At 45.7% G+C, this 14,385-nt stretch overlaps 1 protein-coding gene across 1 annotated transcript in view; it reads right to left on the bottom strand.

Moving 5' to 3' along the window:
• Positions 1–330: 330 nt before the first annotated feature.
• The window catches only part of CALCOCO2 (calcium binding and coiled-coil domain 2), a 29,655-nt gene continuing 15,600 nt past the window's right edge, over positions 331–14,385 (bottom strand). Inside the window, exons 5-13 of the mRNA XM_047757357.1 lie at positions 13,564–13,689; positions 12,553–12,641; positions 11,294–11,363; positions 9,679–9,801; positions 9,297–9,383; positions 5,005–5,100; positions 3,191–3,326; positions 1,879–1,907; positions 331–1,393 (exon numbers count right to left, since the gene is read on the bottom strand). Of these exons, the coding sequence (XP_047613313.1) occupies positions 1,220–1,393; positions 1,879–1,907; positions 3,191–3,326; positions 5,005–5,100; positions 9,297–9,383; positions 9,679–9,801; positions 11,294–11,363; positions 12,553–12,641; positions 13,564–13,689 (930 nt within the window). The 3' untranslated portion in view covers positions 331–1,219. The remainder of the gene's footprint in view (positions 1,394–1,878; positions 1,908–3,190; positions 3,327–5,004; positions 5,101–9,296; positions 9,384–9,678; positions 9,802–11,293; positions 11,364–12,552; positions 12,642–13,563; positions 13,690–14,385) is intronic.

The following is a 14,385-nucleotide window of genomic DNA, read 5'->3' as shown; positions in this document are numbered from 1 at the left end:
TTCAATTAGGAAATGAGATGGAAGGAACTGAACTGAATTTAGTTCACAAAAGGTGCCCTTTCGAAATGTATAGAAAGTGGGGTTTCCTGGTGGCCTAGCAGTTAAGGACTCAGCAGTTGTTACTGCCGTGGCGTGGGTTTGATCTGTGGCCCCAGGAACTTCTTCGTCATCATCGTCACCCCTCTTTCCACCCCAAGATAACGACCAGGACATTCTTGCTGACTAGTTAAGACAGGGGAAGAGAAATCACTGGTAGGGTCTCTCATTCCCACAATCCTTTCGACTATACTTTCCCCAGAAGCTTAAAAATTAAAAAAACAAACAAACCCATAAACTCAAGGTTTATTTTAAATTACCAAAATCCCTGAAGTAAAGGACTAGTTTATTTTTAATATTAAAGCAATTAATAGTTCCATTATTCTGACTTACCCATATTCAAACTCACCTGCTCAGAAAATTACAAACCCATACCGTTTCTAACAAGTCCTACTAACCATTAAGAAAGGATTTACAATAAAAGTTATGTGTACAGGAAATACTTGAGTAGAAAATGCCAAGCAGAGGTATCCAGAGAGAAAGAAGACTTTCTGTGACTGAAATAATATTTCATGTCCATGGTTCAGAAATAAGACGCTTCTGCTGAGAGCTGTGAAATCAAGATGAGAAACCTCTGGTACCCACACCGGCTATCTGAGTTCCCCGCCATGCTATTTTTGGTTAGTCTAATGCAATCAATTGGAGGAAGAGGCCTGAGGAGAAGAAATTCTCAACCTCAGTCCCAGGATTGGGACTGAGGACTGAGTCCAAACACACTCAGAGCCTGATCTTGGGTGGCAGTGGGACAACTTGGGAAACTACTCACTTAGTACTCAAGCTAGGTCTGGGGTGAAGAGCCGAGTCAGCTCCACGCCAGGGCTCTTATCCTGGAGACCCTCGGGAGAATGGGCACTTTAGGCGCGAGGCTGACATAGCCAGAGCTTTGTGATTTAAAAGGTAGTGAGCTTCGTGGTTTCAAAGGTAGTAACCCACAAGGATGGAGGTTAGAGCCCTTAACACTATGCTTCAGCTAATCAACATGATTCCACCTACAGGGCAGCAGGACTAAGTAAATCCTTAATAATTCAGGTTAGGCAGAATCTTGGGTCATAACTCATAGTAGAAGCTAAAGGTTCTACTCTATACAATCCATGGACAGTATAGATCCTAAAGGCTGGGACACTTATAGAGTGTGGCAGAACACGTGGTCTTCAAAGATCTGCTTCGCTTTTGCTGGGAAGATCTTGTCACAAAATGGACAACTCAAAGAAAGGCTCTGCACATCCTGCTCCAAGGTGTGATTAAAAATGTCATCACCAAAGTCTGATTTGCAGTTGGGGCATTTCTTGATGGAGAGCTGGGAGGAAAAGCAGAGAGGTCAGTCCAAATGTACGCTACATGCGGCAGAGACCGTGTCTGATTTTCTACTGTATCCCCAGCACCTAGCATAATGCTTGGAGAAGGTAGGTGATCAAGAAATAGAGGATGAAGCAACAAATTTATACTTGGAGATACTCACTGGAGCTTCCTCTATCTCCAGGCCTGAAAGGACAGCGTATTGCCTGCAAGGCGCATACCTTGTTTGGCTACCTTCCTGGTTCATATCTCCTCCCCAGTCCTGCTACCAAACTCAACTCTCAGGTGGAGATCTTGAGCAGAAAGCTGATGGATGGACTGTGCTTTCTTCTCCCCACCCCCACAGGCTCACTCAGCTCTCAGCACCGACCCAACTGATGCAGCTGACTTCTGGAGTTCTCACAATGGATGGAACAGGATGGAGCAGGAAGGGCAATTTTCTCAAAGATCTGACGTGGGCAATAATCTCCTGAATCAAATACTTACCAGGCTGGGGGCAGAACTTTCTTGGATACCTGGGGGTAACAGAAAAGATTTCGATGAAAAAAATACCATCCACAGAATGCATTCTCTAATTGTGTTCTAGCAGCTATTTTCTGTGACCCTAATTATTGTTCCCCTTCTGATTTTTTTCTTTTTCTCTTTTTGCTTTTTAGGTCCATGCCTGAGGCATATGGAAATTCCCAGGCTAAGGATGGAATTGGAGCTACAGCTGCTGGCCCACACCACAGCCACAGTGACGTGGGATCCAAGCTGCGTCTTTGACCTACACCACCGATGACAGCAACGCCAGATCCTTAACCCACTGAAAGAGGCCAGGAATTGAACCCACACCCCCATGGATCCTAGTCAGGTTTGTTAATCACTGAGCCACAAAGGGAAATGCCCCCTTCTGATTCTTTAATCTCTCGTATATGCCATTTGTTTCCATAGAGGGGATCTAGGTCAGTAATAGAAAGAAAAGAGGAAAAAATAATGAGGTGGCATTTTCAGTGGCCCTTATGTAATCAGAAAAAAACAATAAACCTATTTTCAGTGTGGAGAAAATGAGATTTTAATGAAAACAGTAACAATTTAACAAGGAAATAGTCTGAGAATAGCTTTTAAGACCAAATCCAGGCAAACCGTTATTTTTCAAATGAAAGGCTTTAAAAATATTTTTAAGGAAAAATAAACTTGTACCCCTGCCTGTTGCAAAGATCTGATTGTGACTGTTAAGAGAACATGATTGCTTTAAACCGTCCCCCCAAAACAAATGATGTTTCATACCGCTCTGGGAGACAAAAAAGGAGGGGAGTTCCCTGTTTGGCAGGGACATTTGACCCTGGGTCTTTGAATGACAATGCTGGTTGTCACCCCCCATTTCCTGTCCTCCAAACCACCCAGAGGTCTCTGTGGAGCACAGGCCATCAGGGTGGCTGCCTTCCAGCCCAGCCTGGGCAGCAGAGCCTGCCTCTCGTGCTTCCATTTCAAAATCTTAATTAGCTTTCTCGGCTTTAGATGTGTATATCTTCTACACAGAGACATTTCTCTGATTTATATATTTGGAATATAGCCACGGGACTCAATTTGTGTCTGCTGCCTCTAGGCGAATGATCTGATTTGCGTCTTCTAGATTCAGATTTATTTCTCAATTAACACTTCTTGCCTGGCAATCTTTCTGTTGGATACTCAGCTTCTGCCCAGCAAGTCTTAACAATGAGGCTGGTCTTAATTAGCATCTCAGATAAAAAAAAATGTAGTGGGGGAAAGGGATGCAGGCAGGGGCCGTCCAGCTCAAAAGGCAAAGTCGTCTTACCAGAATATGGGTTTCCATAGACGAGTCCTGGGCTTTGTCTTGCACCTCTTGGATTTGAAGTAGGTGCTTGATACGGCAGAGAGTCATGATCCAGACCCATGTAACTCAGCAATCTGCTGTTCTCCCTCTTCAAAAGCTAGGGATGGAGTATTTACAGAGACATGTTGAAAGATAACAACAAAGAATGGCCACCAGGACTGACCAGGGATGCCCATTACGGACAGTTCCCAATTCACAACGTGGCACTGGAGAAGCCCAAGAAGCGGTAAACCACAATTCTTCAAAAGGAGAAGCAGCAGCCCCAATAGTCCAGAGGTCTGCGTTCTTAATATCTGAATTTAAATATACATTGAATTTTGTTTAGAATTAATGCAAAAAGGAACTTAACATCCTTAAATGCACAGCAAGTGAAGGGGGTTACAAAGGTTGTGTGGACATGTGAGAGTGGCAGGAGTTATATGAAGATCGAAACTGTTGTACATTATTGACAGCAGAATATTCGTGTCCTTCCTAGAACAATTTCCTACACAATGTGAATATTCATCTGATAACATTCCCCTTCTTCATGTTGTATCCCATCAAATGGATATGCCAACAGAGAGTGAGAGAGAGGAAGCAAGGGAGGGAGGAAATTTGAGAGAGAATGAAAGAGCACAAGCTACAGAGGGGAGAGACAACATTTAAAGTTCTGAGAAGAAAGAGAAATCAGTAAACTTCCCCTTAACATCTTCTTTCTTTTTCTTTTTGTTTGTCATGGTGTGCAGCAACTTGATGTAGGATCTCAGTTCCCAGACCAGGGACTGAAACCAGGCTGCAATGGTGAAAGCACTGACTCCTAATCACTAGACCACCAGGGAACTCCCTCCTCTTAACATCTTAAGATGGCTTTATTATAATTCTTAAGCTTCCAAATAGCAGATTTTTTGGTGGCTGTTGCAAGTCGTGCGTACTCTTCCTCTCCCTCTTCTGCCCCTCCCCAACTCTGCCACGTCATCAGACTATTTCAAGGTCAAGGTCCACTTAACTAAATCAAGAGCATGAGAATGACAGGGCCAGAAAAAGATCTCGAAGTCCCTCTGCAGAACTGAAACACACTGGCATACGTGATACAGTCCAAAGTAGAAATGATCACTTGGAGGCATAGTCCAGAAGGGTGATGGAGAGGACAGAGATGGACAACGGCTGGAGATGCAGATCAGAGGAGTAGCCGGAATGCATGGACACGGACTCCTTGATGCTAGCAAGGGCCTGAGAACGACTCGGAGGTCAACCTTTTTATTTGCTGCCGTCATCCTCGCTCGATCAATAATAACTTGTGTTTCACACTCAGCAGAAGAAAACTACTGGGTGGATGAATGAATGAACTGACGAATGAATGAAGGCAGAGTATTCGTTTGGGGCCTACCATGGGTCCAGCACTGGTACAGACCACCACTTCTGCTCCGGGTTTGGCAGTAGAGAAAAAGAAAAGAGTTGTGCTGAAGGAAAGAGGTCCCTGAGCTAGCATAAAAATGATGTAGGAGCAGACAACGCTTATAATAGCTGTGAAGTCAAAAGCAAAAACAATAAGTTAGACCTGCATAAAGGCTGTTCCTTAGAAGCTGCCTACTGCCAGGCCAAACAAGCTTCAGTTATAGAACGAAGCGTGGGTTTTGCGGTAGATGAGGAAACCAGATTAAATGGACTCTTTGTTTAGGAAGCAACTGTCTCCAACGTCCCAGAAAGGGCTCCCTTCTTTAACTTTTTGTCTTATTACTGCGTCTCTGCTCCTTCCCCTGAAAACCCTGGGGTTTTCTCCCCTTCTACACACTTACATCGTTTTCTTTTTCCATTCTCTCTTTCTCTTTCTGTAGAGTACTATATATAATCTTGTTCTCATTCAGTTTTTTCGACAGGTCAAAGTTCTGGTCCTGTCCAAAAAAGGAAAAAAAAAATAGGATTAGGATCACACACTGTAGCCTGGATCCCAGGGGGGCTCAAACAAGGAGATGGTAGAGGACCTGGCTTTCCAGAGTGGCGGGGTGGGTTGGGGAGGGGAGAGGGAACAGGGCTGGGGAGGAATGGTACCACGGAGGGGAGGCTGCCTTACACAGATGGCACTAAATGAAATGCCTGAAGGCTTGGGCTGGCATCAGGATGCCGTTTCTCTGGGGCTTGGCGGGGAGTAAGGGCCCAAAGAGAGAAAAAGTTAGCTTGGGGGGAACCTCAAGACTGACCTAGCAGAATTAGGGATAAATGGAGCTTTGTTTAACCCCACCCGACCATGGAAACAATCATCTTTTGTTTTTTGTTTTTTCTTTTCTAGGGCCGTCCCGACAGCACATAGAGGTTCCCAGGCTAGGGGTCTAATCAGAGCTGTAGCCGCCAGCCTACGAGGGATCCGAGTGGCGTCTGCGACCTATGCCACAGCTCACGGCAATGCTGGGTCCTTAACCCACTGAACGAGGCCAGGGATCGAACCCGCAACCTCTGGGTTCATAGTCGGATTCGTCAACCACTGCGCCACGACGGGAACTCCCTCATCTTTGTTTTGAATAAACATCTCACTCAGTGCAGCGTGAAGCACTGAGGTAGGCTGGTGTGAGGACAGGCATCTGGACTCAAGTTACACTGAGGAAGAAGACACTCTGGAAAGCGTTTATGCAAGGCTACGAGGCCCCCGGACCGGGGGGTCCTGGGCTTTTCTGGTGTGATGGGTTCACCCGGCAGTTTCATGGACCCCAAACTCATGGGCATATGCTTCAGGAATTCCCCGTCTCCTACCTACGTACATACACAAGCGCATAGCTCACAAAAACACTTAAGCTAATCCTACTAGTTGTGGGTTGTCTTTTATTTGAAGCTGGTGCCCAAACTGCTGTGCGCTTCTAGCCGACCCTGAGGTAGTAATGCGAGGGGGGGGCTACCCGATGACAGTGCTGACTGCAGGCTCCTGGCTCCCCATCCCCAGTGGCTCCTGCTGGCTCTTCTGGTCCTGCTTCACTTCCTCAAAAGGCAGAAATAAGAAAGGACTCTGAGTCTGCACAGAAACCAGCTCAAGGCTTACAAAAACCTTCCCTGAGACCCATGGCTGAGCTGGGGGTCCCCAGGCTGGTTCCTGGCCTCATACTCCATACCTCCTCTTTTTTTTTTTTTTTTTTTTTTTGCTTTTTAGGACCAAACCCTCGGCATATGGAGGTTCCCAGGTTAGGGGTCAAATTGGAGCTATAGCCGCTGGCCTACGCCACAGCCACAGCAACTTGGAATCCGAGCTGCGTCTGCGACCTACACCACAACTCACGGCAATGCTGGGTCCTTAACCCACTGATTGAGGCCAGGGCTTGAACCTGCAGCCTCATGGTTCCTAGTTGGATTGGTCTTCACTTCGACACGATGGGAACTCCCATCCCTCCTCTATATAGCAGAAAGATAAATCCCCTTAACAAGGGCGTACAATCCTCTGGGTTTGATCTAGGAACCACAAACCTTCACACCCCTTGCTTCTGGGCCCTGCATCTCTGTCACCTACCCGTGCGGCAGCCCTGAGTTGCCTGATCTGTTTGTGGAGCCGTTGACACTCTTTGTACTTCTCTAAGAAACAGGCTTTCCCGGCCTCTACCTTTGCCTTTAGGCGTTCCACCTCTTGTACTAACTGCTCCTCCACTGCGATTTTCTTGTTCTTAGGCTCCTGAAGCATAAGATACATAGTCTTCAGAGTTAGGGGCCTTTGGGATGCGTGAGGAATAAAGGAGTACTATCAGACAGCTGGAGGAGCCCCTGGGTCTTGAAAAGTATCCCATGAAAACCAAGGAAACCCATACTTGCCACAAGGAGGTTCAAACCTTTGCATGGCTGTAGATTATTTAAAACAGTAATTTCTTTGCTGCACCAGAGGTCACAAACTCAAAAGTGTCAACAGGGGCCTGGCGAGTAATGGAATGAACGAGAGGAATGCAAAGAAACAGTGAGAACAGCAGCCACATGGAGAACGCGTGGCCCATCTAAAGGGTGCAGCAGCCACAGGGAGCTCTAGATACTGCTACCTGGTGGGAGTGTTGGCGCAAATGCTACCAGAGCCTCTGATTTTTAGAGAAGCTGGAAATACATTTTTTTTTTTTTTTTTTTGGCCGCAGTGTACAGTGGCTTGATGTGGGATCTCACTTCCCAGACCAGGATTGAACCTGGGCTGCAGCAGTGAAAGTGCAGAGTCCTAACCACTAGACCACCAGGGAACTCCCTACAATTTTTATTTTATCTTATTTTATTTTATTTCATTTCATTTTTTGCTTTTTTAGGGCCATCCCTGTGGCACATGGAAGTTCCCAGGCTAGGAGTTGAATTGGAGCTGTAGCTGCCAGCCTACGCCACAGCCACAGCAATGCAGGATATGAGCCACATCTTTGACCAACACCACAGCTCACCGCAACACTGGATCCTGAACCCACTGAGTGAGGCCAGGGATCGAACCCGAGTCCTCATGAATCCTAGTGAGGTTCATTACCCCTGAGCCAGGACGGGAACTCTCCCTACAATTTTTGTTTGTTTGTCTTTTTAGGGCTGCACCCGCCAGCATATGGAGGTTCCCAGGCTAGGGGTTCCCAGCAACGTGGGATCTGAGCCAAATCTGTGACCTACAGCACAGCTCACAGCAACGCTGGATCCTTAATCCACTGAGCAAAGTCAGGGATTGAAACTTCGTCCTCATAGATGATTGCTGGGTTTGTTAACTGCTGAGCCACGACGGGAACTCCCTACAATTTTTTTTTAAGTGGGAAATATTTCCATGTTTAAGTGCTGGTAACAATTCAAGTTTAAAAAAAACACCATCTAGGCCAAATAAAACATTTCTGTGGGCTATTCTTAACCTGTGAGTTGCTGATTTTCAAATACTGTTGGATCTATTCTTTATTCTATCATGCTAAAATACACAGTATTTTATGTAATATAGTACGTACTCAGTACTTGGTTGAATAATGATTGAATGAATGAATGATGCATATATGACATGAGTTACATTCCCAATAGCTAAATATTCTTCACACCTTGGGATTGCTCATGTCCTTACAAGAGTTCAGAAAATGGGGTTTCTAGGCACCTGTCATCACCAGGAGGCCTCTTTTCCAACAACATATTACAGGAAGTTATTAGTCAATTAGGCTTTCATTTCTATATTACATAGCTCAGAATAATTTAAAATGATGATAATTGCTAACATTATATTAATTATAACAAAATTTATTTTCACTACTGTAATGTTTTATAATTGCAGAGCTCATTTTATAATAATTAATTTGGCCGACCCACAATAATCCTTTTTATCTCTTTTTACGGCCAGCACGTGGAAGTTCCCAGGCCAGGGGTTGATCGGAGCTGTAGCTGCTGGCCTATAACCACAGGCATAGCAGCACTGGATCCAAGTTGCATCTGTGACCTATGCTGCAGCTATGGCAACATGGGATCCTTAACCCACCGAGGGAGGCCAGGGTTTCAAACCTGCATCCTCACAGAGAATATGTCAGGTTCTTAACCCACTGAGTCACAATGAGAATTCCCCCACGATAATCCTTTAAGAAGGGGGCAGCAACTGTTCTGTGTGATTCCTAGCCCAAGCCTTCTATTTCCTACAACCTGTTATGGAGTTTACCTTCCAATATGCCTGTATCTTTCATCACACATTAGAAATGCCCATCTCTCCTACACAGTTTGTAAATGGCAGATGCCCTGTCCCTTTGAGTAGAGACGAAAAAGTCCAGCGGTAAGTGCTATTCTAATGGGTGTTATTTAACCTTTCAGTCACCTGAAAGAGACCCTATCCCTTCCTTCCTTGCCTTTTTTTTTTTAGGGCTGCACTTGTGGCATATGGAGGTTCCCAGGCTACGGGTCCAATCCAAGCTACAGCTGCTGGCCTATGCCACAGCCACAGCCACATCAGATCTGAGTTGTGTCTGTGACCTACGCTGCAGCTCATGGCAACACCAGATCCTTAACCCACTGAGTCGACGCCAGGGATCGAACCTGCAACCTCATGGTTCCTAGTCAGATTCATTTCCGCTGCGCCATGACAGGATCCCTCATCCCTCCCTTTCTTTAGGCTCCCTCCCACATAGCCATCCAAAGACAGACATGCCGTTAACTCCTGTTGTTTCTTCGCTGCAGTAGCTCTCTGCTGCTTCATCTCCTCCACTGTCTGCTCGAGTGTCTTCTGGTGCGCCCTCTGTGTGAAAACAGATTTCAGTACCACTGCTGGGAAAACATACACATGCACACGTGCACACACACACATGTGCACGTGCACTGGGGAAGGGCCTGGTAAGCTAATGAGCAAGTGGAATGCAGAGAGAGAAGCAAGTCTTCTCTTATTAGGGAAAAACCATGAAATACCTCACTTCAGATAGCTTCCTCTGAGACCCTTCCCAGAGCCAGCGATATCCAGATGTGCAATATAGAATGGCTACATATACATATTTTTTATGAATGCCTAAAAATATTATTTTCTTCCATGACTCTACCTGTTCAGTTAAATTGAGAAAGAGCTGCCCATTTTCTTTTTTCAGCTGTTCCACCTGCTCCGTCTTCTCTTGAACTCTCTGAACAAGCTTCTCCATTTCTTTCTCCTGAGTTGATAGCTGGGCCTAAAGCAAAAACAGTGAATATAACCAAGACATAAAATAAAGAAAACTAAATAGGAACCATGCTTTTAAATGTACAGGAACAGGGAGTTCCCATCGTGGCTCAGTGGTTAACGAATCCGACTAGGAACCATGAGGTTGTGGGTTCGATCCCTGGCCTTGCTCAGTGGGCTAAGGATCTGGCGTTGCTGTGAGCTGTGGGGTAGGTCGCAGATGCGTCTCAGATCCCGCATTGCTGTGGCTCTGGTGTAGGCTGGCGGCTACAGCTCCTATTCGACCCCTAGCCTGGGAATCTCCATATGCCGTGGGAGCGGCTCAAGAAATGGCAAAAAGACAAAAAATAAAATAAAAATAAAAAATAAAAAATAAAAATAAAAATAAATGTACAAGAACAGAGAAGGGTGTGTTCCCCAGCAACTCCCAACTGGCAAATATCTCTCAGAACTTCTGCACTCTTCAGCTCTACCTATACCCTGAGAATCTCAGGAGTTCCCATTGTGGCGCACTGGAAATGAATCTGACTAGTAACCATAAGGTTTCAGGTTCGATCCCTGGCCTCACTCAGTGGGTTAAGGACCTGGTGTTGCCGTGAGCTGTGGTGTAGGTCACAGATGCGGCTTGGATCCCTCGTGGCTGTGGCTGTGGTGTAGGCCAGCAGCTGTAGCTCCCATTGGACCCACAGCCTGACAACCTCCATATGCAGCAGGTGTGGCCCTAAAAAGCAAACAAAACAAACAACCAACCTAAGACTCAACTGAATAAAATTTGATAAACCACCCTTTAAAGCCCTTCTTTATGGCATGGCTTCGAAATATGAGAGCAATTCTGTTGCTACCTGCTTTATGTTCCAGAGTTTTAATTTTAATTAATTAATTAATTAATTTCTTTTTAGGGCTGCAGCTGCAACATATGGAAGTTCCTGGGCTAGGGGTCCAACTGGAGCTGCAGCTGCCAGCCTATGCCACAGCTACAGCAACACCAAATTTGAGCCACCTCTGTGGCTTATGCCTCAGCTCACAGCAATGCCAGATCCTCTACCCACTGATCAAGGCCAGGATCATCCTCAGGGATACTAGCTGGATTCTTGATCCACTGAACCACCATGGGAGCTCCCCATTCCAGGCTTTTTGCTTGAAAAGATTTTGTAGTTGAAAGAGGTAAGTGGAGTTCTCCCTTGGCTCAGTGGGTTAAAAATTTAGTGCTGCCACTACTGTGACTCAGGTCACAGCTATGGTGCGGGTTTGATCCCCGGCCTGGGAACTCCCACATGCCTTGAGCACAGCCAAAAAAAAAAAGAGAGAGAGAGAGAGAGAGAAGTGCAAAAGGGTGTGGGGGGCCAAGAATGGAAAACACTCTTTGATACCATAGTCTGATGCTCTGAATGGGCCACTATGAGAGGCACTTACTACAATGAACTGAGTCTCCCTGGGCCACCAGAGTGGAGTGGTGGCAAGGCTAAGAAAATATACCTTGGCAAAGGCTTGGCATTACTTACCTGAAGCTGATCCACTCTGACTCCCATCCTCTCATTCTCTGAGGACATCTTCTGGCTTTGTTCTTTCAGTCTGTGGAGGTATACAGATGACTAAGTGAAAAATATGCTAACATCAAATCAGCTCCCCCAGACCTTAAACAATTTTTTTTTTCTTTTCGCCATTTTTTGGGCTGTTCCTGCGGCATATGGAGGTTGCCAGGCTAGGGGTCGAATTGGAGCTGTTGCCGCCGGCCTACACCACAGCCACAGCAATGCAGGATCTGAGCCTCGTCTGGTACATACACCACAGCTCATGGCAACGCCAGATCCTTAACCTTAACCCACTGAGCAAGGCCAGGGATCGAACCTGCAACCTCATGGTTCCTAGTCGGATTCCTTAACCCTTGAGCCACGACAGGAACTCCAGACCTTAAACAATTTAATGCTGTCCTGGTCCTAAGCCTAGAGCGTTATTTTAAAATCCATTAGTCTCTTCTTCAATCCTCTTTTGGCTTCCTGACCTTAAACTGCAAGTGTTCAATAGAGTTTCCCTCATGGCACAGCAGAAACGAATCCAACTAGGAACCACGAGGTTCCAGGTTCAATCCCTGGCCTTGCTCAGTGGGTTAAGGGTCTGGCATTGTTGTGAGCTGTGGTGTAGGTCGCAGACACGGCTTGGATCTGATGTTGCTGTGGCTGTGGTATAGGCCAGCAGCTGTAGCTCCGATTGGACCCCTAGCCTGGGAACCTCCATATGCCGCAGGTGTGGCCCTAAAAAGCCAAAAAAAAAAGCCACCAAAACCTTAACGTTAATACTTGAATTCAGGTCATTGGTCCTTACCATGCTGATACTAATTCTCTAACCCTAGAAGCAAAGAGCTCATGATTCAAAGAGGGAGAATCATACCTATCATTGTCATAATGGGAAGACTGTTTTCTTTTTCTTTTTTGGGGGGGGCACACCCACAGCATATGGAGGTTCCAAGGCTAGGTTGAATCGGAGCTGTAGCTGCTGGCCTACATCACAGCCGCAGCAACGCCCGATCTGAGCCTCGTCTGCAACCTACACCACAGCTCATGGCAATGCCAGATCGTTAACCCAATGAGTGAGGCCAGGGATCAAACCCACAGCCTCGTGGATACAGTCAGGTTCGTTAACCACTGAGCCAGGACAGGAACTCCAGGAAGACTGTTTTCTAACAAATCCTAGAAGTCAAATCTGACCCTACCTAAGGGTGTTTATAACACAGCAGTTCTTCCCATCTGAGAATCATACTTACTGAAGTAGCTCTGTCTTCCAAGAGTCCTTCTGCTCTTTCATTGTCTCTTCCAACTTCTTACTGATGCTCTTTAGGGTTTCTAGCTCCTCCTGTTGGTTGAAACGTCAAAGGGATGGACATTTCTAAGATAGTGTTTAGCATCTCAGGAAGCCAACAAATATTTGTTGAGCACTTATTGTATGTCAGGATAGCAGGACACAGCAGTGAACAAAATAGCCAAGTAAAAGGATTTCCATATTTAAATGTTCTTTTTTTTGGGTCTCTTTGTCTTTTCTAGGGTCACACCCGAGGCATATGGAGGTTCCCAGACTAGGGGTCGAATAGGAGCTATATAGCTGCCGGCCTACACCACAGCAACTCCGGATCAGAGCTGCATCTGTGACCTCACCACAGCTCACGGCAATGCGGGATCCTTAACCCACTGAGCGAGGTCAGGGATCGAACCTGCAACTTCATGGTTCCTAGTCGGATTTGTTAACCACTTAGCCACGAGAGGAACTCCTAAATGTTCTTAACATGCTCTTTCCCCATTAAAAGCACATCTACCTTAATTTCCCTTCTACTGGAGCTTATATTTGTCCATTAATTCATTTAACAAATATTTAATGAGTGTCTATCTCACACCAGATTCCATTATGGTACTGCAGACACAGCAGGGGACAAAATAAAGTTGCTTTTCTCCTAGAAAAGTGCTGTCCAATAAATTCATGAGAGCCGCAAAATTTAAAACTAAGCCACAAAAATTAAAAAATTTTAGTAGTCACATTAGAAAAAGTAAAAAGCAGCAGATGAAATTAATTTTACTAATAGTATACGTATTTAATCTAATATATCTAAAATATCATTTCAATATGTAAACAATAAAAAGGAAGTATCTAAAATACTAAAACCTGTGCTGGATAGTAGCATAAAGGAGTGAGATCACAAGAAAAACAGACAACGGTGCTGGATAGGAGGCACCATCAATTCCGATCTCCGTTCTCCAAGTTCACCTTTAACTGGCAGCCGTACCTGCTTCTTTTGGAGCTCGGCCTGCAGGTCTGAGTTCTGCTTCTGGAGGCTGACACAGCTGTCCTTCAGCTCCTTGTTCTCTTTGCGCAGCTCCTTGTTGTGCTGCTCAATCTCTTCCACCTCACCCTACAAAGGAGTGTTTCCATAAACTCGTATTTGGCCCTTTATAGCTTGATGGATATTCAAGTCCCTCTAGCAGAAAGGTCCCAAGGGCTGGGATGGTGAGGTTCTAGCTGGGTCCCACTCAGTACCCCAAGGGGAAGCAGCCCTCAGTATGCAGGGAAGGGGGTAAGAGGTATGTCTGTGCATCTGCAGCACTGAGCCTGCCATCACCAAGAAAGAAAGATAAACAAAGTGAAGGCCACAAAAAGTTAAAAGGGAGAAATGACAGAAGAATGCAGGGGTTTTGTTTTGTTTGTTTTAGGGTTGCCCCTGCGGCAATATGGAGGTTCCCAGGCTAGGGATTCAGTCGGAGCTACAGCTGCCAGCCTACACCACAGCCAGAGCAATACCAGATCTGAGCTGCGTCTGCAACCTATACCACAGCTCATGGCAATGCCATATCCTTAACCCACTGATCATGGCCAGGGATCAAACCTGTGTCCTCATGGATACCAGTCAGATTTGTTTCTGCTGAGCTATGAAAGGAACTCCAGTTTTTGCTTGCAAATGCTTGGACTTGGGACAGGACAGGGTTTTAATTGATTCTGTACCTTATCCTGAGTGCCTACCACAATGCTGGACGGAAGCAGGTGTCCAATTAAATAACCTTGTAAGTGAATGAATCTACTTTTCTTTCTGTCTTTTTTTTTTGTCTTTCTG

Source organism: Phacochoerus africanus, chromosome 14 (assembly GCF_016906955.1).
Source record: "Phacochoerus africanus isolate WHEZ1 chromosome 14, ROS_Pafr_v1, whole genome shotgun sequence".
Classification (NCBI taxonomy): Eukaryota; Metazoa; Chordata; class Mammalia; order Artiodactyla; family Suidae; genus Phacochoerus; species Phacochoerus africanus.
This window is presented reverse-complemented; position numbering and strand designations above follow the sequence as displayed.